The sequence below is a fragment of the Syngnathus leptorhynchus genome, chromosome 11, assembly GCF_054491065.1.
Source record: "Syngnathus leptorhynchus isolate UIUO chromosome 11, UIUO_Slep, whole genome shotgun sequence".
Lineage (NCBI taxonomy): Eukaryota > Metazoa > Chordata > Actinopteri > Syngnathiformes > Syngnathidae > Syngnathus > Syngnathus leptorhynchus.
Window position 1 is genome coordinate 8,204,415 of NC_141205.1, and position 10,581 is coordinate 8,214,995.

At 45.0% G+C, this 10,581-nt stretch overlaps 2 protein-coding genes across 2 annotated transcripts; one reads left to right on the top strand and one right to left on the bottom strand.

Annotated features, from left to right (window-relative positions):
* The first annotated feature begins 1,266 nt into the window (after positions 1-1,266).
* Positions 1,267-8,403, top strand: tmcc1b (transmembrane and coiled-coil domain family 1b). The gene is made up of 8 exons (XM_085924919.1): positions 1,267-1,379; positions 2,931-3,107; positions 4,038-4,081; positions 4,695-5,459; positions 5,545-5,964; positions 6,181-6,665; positions 6,748-6,883; positions 7,460-8,403. The coding sequence occupies exons 4-8, from the start codon at positions 4,854-4,856 to the stop codon at positions 7,778-7,780; spliced, it is 1,968 nt and encodes a 655-aa protein (XP_085781045.1). The 5' UTR covers positions 1,267-1,379; positions 2,931-3,107; positions 4,038-4,081; positions 4,695-4,853; the 3' UTR covers positions 7,781-8,403.
* A 235-nt stretch (positions 8,404-8,638) lies between these two features.
* h1m (linker histone H1M) lies at positions 8,639-10,437 on the bottom strand. The gene is made up of 5 exons (XM_085925197.1): positions 10,215-10,437; positions 9,863-10,119; positions 9,309-9,468; positions 9,188-9,240; positions 8,639-8,995 (listed from the first exon to the last, which is right to left on the bottom strand). The coding sequence occupies exons 1-5, from the start codon at positions 10,300-10,302 to the stop codon at positions 8,699-8,701; spliced, it is 855 nt and encodes a 284-aa protein (XP_085781323.1). The 5' UTR covers positions 10,303-10,437; the 3' UTR covers positions 8,639-8,698.
* Between the last annotated feature and the right edge of the window lie 144 nt (positions 10,438-10,581).

A 10,581-nucleotide genomic window follows, 5' to 3' on the forward strand; every position in this document is an offset into this window, starting at 1 on the left:
GTTATCATAAGCCTTCAATTATAGAATTATGAATGAAATGATGACTTACAACTGGAGTATTTACATGTTATTTATCACGTCATGTCATGTATGTTTTTTACTGAATTTGAAGCTTTCAATAAAAGAAACTCTTCTTTTACTTTGACAACCATGTTCAATTTATATTCCAGAATGTCAATGGCACATGACCTTGGAGTATATCGCAGTTGACTAGGTCAGAGGCTACAGTCGGAAAGCACATAATGATAAACAACCAATCACACTCTTGTTCGCATTATCTGACAACTTTATAAAAACTAAATTCACTGAATGTTTGCCGACTATTAAGAACGATATGTCGCCGTGTTGAAAAATCCAAACAACTTCTGCCTCATGTCAAAACACACACACATACCTTCATCAGTCACCACTGCTACCACAGAGGCCAAGCTAACCACACAAGTCCAGACTCATTAAGAAGAGAAGACCATTTCCTTCTCAAAAGGCACAATTTCATAATCCTTTACAGTCACCAGTCCTTCCCACTGAAGCTGCCAGATGGACGCATTCGAACTATTTAACCTTGTGCTAATCAGATCCCTGTTGGGTATCCCCCAGGGAAATCTTTTTTCTTAACAGCACAAGACTTTTTACTACCCCATATCTACCAGTACACTGTGCCCCCTCAGAAGACGTGTGGAATGTCAGATTCTCCCGCTGACAATCCTTCATAGTCTATTCCGACTCAGCAGGAGCATTAGCCTGAGTATCACGCCATGCATGTGTGTACCTTGTCATCCAAGGTCATAGCTGCAGGAGCTAGTGATTAATGGTTATCCAGTAGCGTCACAGCTAGATGTGGGAAATTCCCTTTTTTTCCCCCCATTTAACTACAAAATTACATTTTCTTGACTTGGATAGACCAAAGGGATCTGTGATATGCCACATTTCATTCCCACATTAGCAGACAGCAAATAGTCTTATTTTGTAGGTATATACGAATTTGTGAATGAAAGTGTCAGACACCCTCATGAGTGGCAAGTGTTTAATTGGTTTAATGAGTAGTCAGGATCATTCATGAACTTGAATCAGCAGTCTGAAGGGCACAGTTCGTGTTGTATTGAATAAAGTTGTTTATTATAAATGCTTAAGATTTTTTCTCATACCAGTTTAAAAAATATTATTGTTCGGTTTACATTTGTATGAGACTGTCATTACATGAGTGTATTTGTCTCTTTGTCTTTAATCACACAGTTATGACGCAGACTTCAGTATTCGTCTTGCGTGGTTCAGGCGTAGTTGTGTGTTTTGACGCCGAGCACGCTATATGACGTCATCGTGGGAGTGTTCCTCCATCGGGAGAGATGAACGGTCACAAACACAATCCTCTCAGCGCCCATGTAAGTTGACGCCGACAAAATCGCCGACTTTGTCAATTACTCTCTGTGTGAAATCCGCTTCGGTGTACCGTCGTACAAAACTGTGCGAGGGTGAAAGCCGCTTGGGCTTGTTTGGGCGGTTGTCGACGCGTCTGATCGCCCGGAGCCAGTTAGCCGCGGTAGTCGCTAGCCGCGGAGCTAGCCAGCATGCTAAGTGACAGGCTGATTGGCCAGTCAACCAGGCGCTCAGTGGGCGCCTGTTTTGTGGGCCCGGCTAGTCGGGGTGGGGCGAGGTTTGTTGAGTCTAAATCGTCTTGTAAGTGTGCTTAACAGGTTAATATCTTAAATATGTAAATAACGATAGTGAGTGTCCGACTCTCAAGGTGGAGTACAGCCTAAATATATACTTGTTATCCAGGTCTTAAAAGTCGTGATTTGCAAACGGACTGGAGTTGCACACTTGAACACTGTCTTACAACAATGACGGTTACTATCTAATTGTGAAGTTTTTCTAGGGTGATTGTATAAAGAGTAAAAATGCACGTTTTAATGAGCTTAAATTATAATAAAATCCGCATTTTTGCGGCTCTGGAGAAAGTAACACATGGCGAATGACCCCAATGCGTCTTCACGGGAGTAATGGAACACTCCAACATTACCGGTGTGCCCCGTAAAATAAAATGAACACCCTCCGGCGCAGCAACTTAGCTTGTCCTGCTAAAGTGTCCAAAGACAAGACGAGCCGACCCAAAATGGGCACGGCAATGTACACAACTCTTAACTACCACGTCGGTTAGCTCCAAATTCGGTTGCATTGACAAACTACGTCGGCATTTTGTTCTTTGATTAATAGTTGTTGTTTTTAACGTGTAAGGGAGGCCTACTAGGTTTAGCTAGCAAGCGGCTTGTTTCTTCTTAACTCTAAACCGTTGAGCTCAGGCGATTTGCAGTCAAACAATCGTTTGTTTTGTACATGTTTGTCAAGGAAGGTAGCTTATGTGCTTCTCATAACATCTACCCATTTTCGACACTGAATGCACCTGTAACTTATTGACGAGCTCGTATTTACCCATCATGCCCTAAAAGAAGGCAAGAAAGATTTGTATCAACAACTGTCATTTAATGTTAGGCAAGCCTCCATTGCTCCCAAAAGAGGACATCCATTCATTAATTAACGTGTGTAATTACTAGTGAAGGGCTTTGGGTGTCAGTGCTGTGAGAATAATTAAAACATCCATTCAGAACATAGAGCAGGTCAGCCAGCGCCAATGCATTCTTGTGTGCTACCTCACGTGTAATGAACTGCTGCTGTCCTTTGTGTGTCCTTCGTCATCCACCTGACGAGTACACACACGCACACACACATGAAACATTTGCTTCACCTTTCTGTTCTGGTTTAAATAAACAACCTTTGTCCAAAAGTTCAACTTTGACAAGAGCCTCTCTGTTTGACGTGAGCTTCCTGCAGTACTCGAAACCGGCTTTGAGCAGAAGAGACTCTCTTAATGAATCTTTTTTTTAACGTGAGGGAATAATATTTATTTTTGACTCTTTTTTTTTAATATCTTGCAGCATGTCATTTTTCTAAACGTGAATGAAGACAGCTGACTTAAAACCAAGAGCCACTGTGTCAGATTTTCTTTTGGAGTGCTTCCCCAGCGGAGGTGGAGCTGGACATTTGCTTGGAATTTTAATCCTTGTACCCTGCCTGTTGGTCCACTTATTATTTGCTGATGACTACATCAGAAGGTATGTTAATATTGTTTTGCTCTACGTATATGCACTAATTAATACCCGATGGACCCCCCCCCCCCCCCCTTTCTGTAGTCTTCATCCAAATATATTTTTCACCAGCACAAAACAAATGTGACTATTTCAAACGAATTCTGTGCAGATTTCTGAAACAATTATGCAAGAATACATATTTCCCCTCGCCTCCTGCTTAATGGGTCTACATCACAAGTTAAAGCTTAAATGCTTCACAACACGCACAACACTCAGCTGGTGTGACCTTGGAGCGCTGCAATGTGCAAAGAGAGATAGGCGAGTGTTGGCTGACCCATTTCAGCAAGATCACTTTTGCCCTGAGCTTAGAGACGGACGCTGCTGTAATTTCATTGCCCTTGGAGGATATTCGCTGCAAACCCGTGAGAAACATTTCCTCCTCATATCACATTTTAGGTGTGCACAAACACACCACAGCAGGCACGGTGGTAAGATAATGTGACAAAACTAAGGTTAAACATTTCGACCATCATTTCAGGCGAGACCCCCCAACCCCCAACTTGTATGTCACTAGTTGCACACAGACCTTCAAGCGCTCTTCCTGCTCTCATTCCCGCCCTCATTTGTTGTGATGACATTAGAAGTCTGACTGGTAAAGCAAGCTAAAGAAATGCTGTGAATCATCAGTTTTGTTCTATAATGAATAGTTTTTGTATCTTGAGAAATTCGAGGATCATACTGACTCGCACAATTAATTTGCCGGGTGTGTTTCCCACACCTTAAATAAACGTGCGTCCTTTTCTGTCACCGATGCCATCATGTGACTGGTCGGGTACACTTGTTTGCTGCAACTCACACGGCATGTGTAACAAACGCCATTTGTATTATGACACAGTTATGGCAGGCGTATGGGACTGTGTTAATTTTTCTTCATTTCTTTCTTTCTTTCTTTAGCCAATCCTGCTTTGTGAGTCAGACGAGAAAAGGTCGGGCTGATGGTAAGCGATCATGAGTCCTTTATCACTTTTTTTTATTGCAGGTGTCCCTCATAAATTGTCAAATATTAGAAAAATTGTTGGATCAGCCCCATTACCGCAGTTTATTGCAGGTTTTAATTTAGAAACGTCAAGAAAATTAAGCGGAAGGGAACGAGGCCGCCGGCGATTCATGAATTCCTAATCGGCAAATCATTTTCACCGGGTTTTCATTTGTATTTTATCACAATTTATATTTTGTTTGCACCATCCACTTCCACAAACAGACATTTGAATAATTTCTGAAATGGAACCTTGCCTCTAGAGCCCAGAAATGTCAAAATAAGAGTTGGTCTAAAATTAGTCATCAGCAAGATTCAACATTTCAGAAACTGTTCTCAAAATCAAATTTTTTTATTTTGATCGCACTTTTTGTTGGTTTTAGCAGGTTGGTGCCGCTGGTCATCAGAACTCACACTGTCCTCTTTGTAAGAATTAGATTTTTTTTTCTCAGGGGAAAATGGATGTCTCTGCACCAACTTTGTTTATTGTTTTGTATTCTGCTTCATTGATCACTCACTTCTGCATGTTATAATTCATTTTTTTTTTTCTATCATTTCTTTTGTTTTTGTGGTAGACAAGCATGACATTGAGCCAAGCCACAGATGCATGCCCACTCAGAAAGTTCAACTGAGCGCCGTCCAAGCAGCCTCACACAGGGGAGGGGCGGGCGGTGTCGACGCCATTTTGCTAGCCCTGTGCACCCCCCTCCCCTGAGTAGAACTGGAGGCCTCTGATGGATCAGGGTTGTAGCGAGCAGTGTCCAGAGGAAGCGGACTCAGGAGGCCAGGCAGAGCCGGAGGGCGGTCGGAGGGCATCAGAGTCCGAGCATGGTTTGTCCAAAATCACCCATAGCGCCCGGGAGAACATGGGATCTTTGGGTCACGGCCTGAAGCAGCTCTTCCAGCCGCAGCGCAGACGCTCCTCCGTGTCCCCGCATGACACCGCCGCTTCCTGCGCGAGCTCCAATGTTTCCGAGACCACCGACGTAGTCTCGGAAGGCGGGGACGCTCGAGCCCCCTCGGCTCTCTCTTTGGATTCTGACGGCCCCGCCGCTGCCTCCGCCCCTCCCGCAGCGCTGAGCCGGGTGCTGCAGCAAATCCGAGGTGCTCCGCCAATCATGAAGCGAGGCACCAGCCTGCAGAGCCGCCGCAGCAAGGCGGGGGTCGCCGGGGACGCCCCCCAGAAAGGTAGCCCCCAGATTCACCGGCGCAGCACCCACGAGGCCCTGCTGCAGGCTGGGCGCCCTCGCTCCTCCTCTACCACCGACACGCCCAGCAGCCCCGCCCTGGCAGACATGCTGATCACATCCGGCTACCATTCGACCGAGGAACCTGACAAGGTCGGTGGTCCGAACATCAAATCATAGCGAAAGTGGTCAAAATAAGTTAAAAGTGTGTACTGTTTTTTTTCACCTCTTGCTACAGCCGGATCGCTACGATGGATCGGCCCCCGCCGGGTCACCGAACGCCGTCTCCTGCGGCTCAGACGGCTACGACGTGGTGGACAGCACGCCGGACCCTCAGCGTACAAAGCAGGCCATCGCCCAACTGCAGCAGAAGATCCTCAAACTCACCGAGCAGATCAAAATCGAGCAGACGGCGCGCGACGACAACGTGGCCGAGTACCTGAAACTGGCCAACAATGCGGACAAACTGCAGAGCGTGCGGATCAAGCAGGTGTTTGAGAAGAAGAATCAAAAGTCCTCACAGACCATCCAACATTTGCAGAAGAAGTTGGAGAACTACCACCGCAAGCTTCGCGAGGTGGAGCACAACGGCATCCCGCGCCAGCCCAAAGACGTCCTCCGGGACATGCACCAGGGCCTGAAAGATGTCGGTGCCAAGGTGTGTGTGCTTTACCTCTAGTTCTTTCAAAGCTCAGGCATTAAATATTCCTCAATCAAATGTCTTGAAGCAGTACTTTCGAATCAACATTATATTTAGCATTCACTTAACAGAAGTGTGCTCCAGACCTTATCTATGAATACTGACCATCACCATCAGTGACAGCCACCCCAGCCACCTCATTAACAGCTCTGGAAAACCTTTGACCTATGGCAGGTGACTGGCGGACTCTCCAGCATTTCTCAAGCCACTCACTCCGCAGCCGGAGCCGTGGTGTCCAAGCCGAGGGAATTCGCCTTTCTCATCCGCAACAAGTTCGGGAGCGCCGACAACATCGCCGCCCTCAAAGATTCTCTGGAGGAGACGCCGGGCGACGAGGGGGTCGGCCCCGGGGGCGTGAGGACCCTCCCCGCGGGGCACCTGCAGTCCAGTCCAAAGTACGGCAGCGAGGACGACTGCTCCAGTGCCACTTCGGGCTCGGCGGGGGGCAACAGCACTACCGGAGGACCCGGGGGCCCTCCTAGCTCCAGGGGGAACACGCTTGATCCTTCTCTGGCAACGGGTTTCGACGCAATAATCCACGAGATCCAAGAACTGCGGGATAACCAAGGCCGACTCGAAGAGTCCTTTGACAATTTGAAGTCGCACTATCAGCGCGACTACACGATGATCATGGAGGCCCTACAAGAGGAGCGATTCAGGTTTGCTTTTCTATTGAGGACTATACGAGTACATGGAACAGCTTACAAACTACACGTCACCGGCGGTATTGCTGCTGTGCAGGTGCGAACGCTTGGAGGAGCAGCTCAACGACCTCACCGAGCTGCACCAGAATGAAATCCTCAACTTGAAACAGGAACTCGCCAGCATGGAGGAGAAGATCGCCTACCAGTCCAACGAACGAGCCAGAGACATTCAGGTAAGCGCCCTTGTTAAACAAACGGAGTCACCCGTGGTGTGTTTTGGGTTCGCTGGCCAACACACAACAAAACAGGGAGTGACAAGACTCACTCATCTATCTACCGGAATCAAACCACTTCATTTACAGAATCTGTTTCCAACCCTTTGAGCTAAGGCTCAAAGCACATTTTACATGAGAAAAAAAAAATGTATGGCACACTAGCAGCAAAAAATAAAAGCTGGACAAATAAGTCAAATCTAAAATTATTTGTCTAGCTCCCCTAAATGGAGTTTTAAATCAAGCCTTTCACAACCATGCAGTCACAGATACTACAGTAGGGCATGAGGATGTTGACCCCCTAGTGGACAAATATAATAGATGGCAGTCACATGCAATTTATTGTAATGTAAAATAAACTTGTCTGATTAATTAACACTTTGGGAAATGTTGAATACTCCATTCTAAAACTATTTAAAAGGGCTGATCAATTAAATTTAAATTGAGATGGCAGTTTGCTAGAATGCAACTTTCACTTGTTTTATTTAAGTATAGTGTCTAGATAAAAGTACTTAAGAAGCAATTTGTAACCTATAGGAGGCGCTGGAGGCCTGCCAGACACGCATCTCCAAGATGGAGTTGCAGCTGCAGCAGCAACAGCAGCAGGTGGTTCAGCTAGAGGGTCTGGAGAACGCCACGGCACGGACGCTCCTGGGCAAGCTCATCAACGTGCTGCTGGCCGTCATGGCCGTGCTGTTAGTGTTTGTGTCCACGGTGGCTAACTGCGTCGTGCCGCTGATGAAGACGCGCAGCCGCACGCTCACCACACTGCTCCTAGTCATCCTGGTGGCCTTCCTGTGGAGGCACTGGTACGCATTCTCAGAGTACCTGCATCGCTTCCTGATGCACCCAAGATGACGAGACGGCGCACGGGACCTAAAAGCGTTTGGACCTGCCACACGGCTTCCCGTGCGGCAGCCATTTTCACGCTCATCACTTCATCGCCGAATAGCGGCGAGGCGGCTCGTCTCTGGTGCAATTGTGGCTTTGAGAGAACCGCACACTATTTCTCTCAGAGTCAGTTTGTTTACATGTGGACCACTTTACATCGGCGCCCCCACAAGACATTTGAGCTTTTCATTGCTTTTAACGTGACTCCTTGAAGTCTTTGAAGGCATTTATTTTTTTAACTGTTATTTGCAAATGCCCCAGTTTTAAAGTTGCCCATTCACCTGCTGTTTTTTTTTTTTTTCTACTTGGTTCAAATGAGCTTTTGTGACTAATTTCTCAAGAATTGAGCATTTGCACAGCAGCACTACAACACTGGCTCCAAACGATCATCATGGCTTTGTATGGATTGTGCAAGTCAAGTGGAAGTTTCACTGCTGATCTAAGATGAACTATGAACTTAACTAACATACTTGAAGAGCACTTGAAGTGCTCAAAAGACTCAGTGCTTCCGTACTGTTTCTATGAGTGACAATGAAGTAGTCTAGACCTGTTTTTTTTTTTTTTAAAGATCAATAAAGTCCCTCTTTTAAATGGTGTAATTCAAGATGTGATCACATTCATTTTTAGTGTGGAATAGTACTCAAAATCGTGTAATTGAATACAAAACAAGCCCAAATTAATAACCTAAAGGTCAAGTGTCAGGGATGTTCATGGAAATGTTTTTGAAACACAGCCAATTTTATTTAGAGTACACTAATTAATTATCTTGAATAGACATGGAACCTAACCTGAACGAGAGGGAGTAGTCAAGCAATAGTCAGAAGCTATAAAAGTTTATATTCTTTATTGAAATATTATAAATCTAAAATCTTCTAGAAACTACATTCACGCCACATCCTTTTTCCTCACTCGTTTAGCAGCTGCTTTTGGAGCAGGTTTGTCAGAATCTTGGGCCGCTTTGTCAGAATCCTTGACAGCTTTACCCTTTGCCACTTTTGGTTCCTTGAGTTTTGCTTTCTTCTCAGCAGGTTCCTTATCCTTGGGCTTGGCTTTTTTCGTCCCTGTTGCTTTCGTTTTCTCACTGTCCTCATTGGCAACTTTTTTAGCTTTGGGCTTCTTAACTGGTGGCAACTTGGAGGGGGGAGCCTCATTTTTTGTAGACTTATTGGCACTCTTTTTAGCCTTAACAAGCGGAAACAAACGGCATTAAAACACCTCGTAAATCAGACTAATATATTTTGCTTTTTCTAATTGTATATAGCCAAAAATGCTGGCAAATGACAAGCACGATTATCTGAATATGGCAGGGGGAAAAAAAAAAAAAGCCCAAATCCTGCATTTAACAATTAAAGCCCACTTCTATTTAATTCTCACCTCTTTCTTTGGTGGTTTTACTTTTTCCACTGCCGCAGCTTCCTTTGAGCCACCTTACACACAGAATGTTTGTTATTTTTCCATTATGGTAGTTTCAATAGAGCCAATTAGGTTGACTTACTAGCTTTAGTCTTCTTCGACGTTTCCTTTGCCTCTTTCGGAGCTTTTGTCATATTGGGTTCCACGTTCTCGGATTTTGCTTTGGGCTCCACGCTCTGTGATTTTGCTTTGGGCTCCACGCTCTCCGATTTTGCTTTGGGCTCTTTTCGCTTTGGTGCAAGCTTCACAAGAAAATGAAGTTAAAAAAAAAAAAAAAAAAGACGCAGTTTCTCTCCACACTTAGCTAAATCTTTCTATTACTGCAGTGGATCCAGCGCAATCATCTTGGACAATTTCACTTCCAAAATTAGTCATCACAATTTTAGTTCAAGCTATACTTGTGCGAGCAAGAAGCAAAGTCAAAGTTCACCACTAGATGGCAGAAGGTAGCACAAACTTGTGCATCCACCTGATTGCCATTCATTCAACAGAAGCTTTGTTTTCAATGCAAAACGCCTCCAATCATTTTTTTTCCGGTATCCTTAAAGTTGATGACATTTGTGAGGCGACATTTTCGACCATAAAATTGGCACCTTGGTTCAAAAAAAGGTTATAAAACATGCTTTATTACTGTACCCGAAATTTGCCATTGAATCCGGTGGTGACAGTAGAGTTGGCAGGCCGAACCAAGGTGCCATCCTCCAGGCCTTTCTTGATGGCTGTGCGGACAAAATACTTGAGACGGATTTGGTCTACAGTGGGGTACTTGCGCTTGATGAAGTTCTGAATGGCTTGTTTGGAAACTCCCTTTCGGGAGTCCAGCTCTTTGAGCGCCTCAACCATCATGATGCTCGTGCCTGGATGCGCAGTTATTTTCCGCAGAGTCACGAGACCTAACGTCAAGAAAATAAATTATATTAAACAAGAATCAAACCACGGCCGCTTAGGATGACAAAAAAAACAACAACATGCGTTTTGTTATTCTTACCGGACTTTCTCGCCACATTTTTGGGGACTGGCGAGTAGTTGGCGCCCTTCACTTTGTTCAGAATTAACGTTTGCCTTCTAGGTGGCATAGTTTCTTTCTCAAGTCAGTTAAAATTATATATAAAAAAAAAATCGAAGATCATGCCAAACGTAGACAAACTAAAAGCCGCCCGTCGTTCTGATGGCGAGCATCTCTGACTATTTAGAGAAAAGGAAGCAGGTGATCGTCTTCCAGCAGCCCTGGTAAACAATTAACAATCAGGATGCTTCCGTATTACTCAATTAATTTTGGCACTTTCAATCTTCCATACTTCCGGACCACGTGATTCCAAACAAGTCAACACGTCAAGGAAAAATATCTTTTTATT

What these genes read in the sequence shown, in the direction of transcription:
- tmcc1b (XM_085924919.1), top strand. Translation starts at nt 4,854, where the DNA reads ATGGATCAGGGTTGTAGCGAGCAGTGTCCAGAGGAAGCGGACTCAGGA. An exon ending in CGACCGAGGAACCTGACAAG is followed by an intron (nt 5,460 to 5,544) that starts GTCGGTGGTCCG and finishes CTCTTGCTACAG; the next exon opens with CCGGATCGCTACGATGGATC. An exon ending in TGAAAGATGTCGGTGCCAAG is followed by an intron (nt 5,965 to 6,180) that starts GTGTGTGTGCTT and finishes GACCTATGGCAG; the next exon opens with GTGACTGGCGGACTCTCCAG.
- h1m (XM_085925197.1), bottom strand. Translation starts at nt 10,302, where the DNA reads ATGCCACCTAGAAGGCAAACGTTAATTCTGAACAAAGTGAAGGGCGCC. An exon ending in AAATGTGGCGAGAAAGTCCG is followed by an intron (nt 10,120 to 10,214) that starts GTAAGAATAACA and finishes TCTTGACGTTAG; the next exon opens with GTCTCGTGACTCTGCGGAAA. An exon ending in GATTCAATGGCAAATTTCGG is followed by an intron (nt 9,469 to 9,862) that starts GTACAGTAATAA and finishes TTTCTTGTGAAG; the next exon opens with CTTGCACCAAAGCGAAAAGA.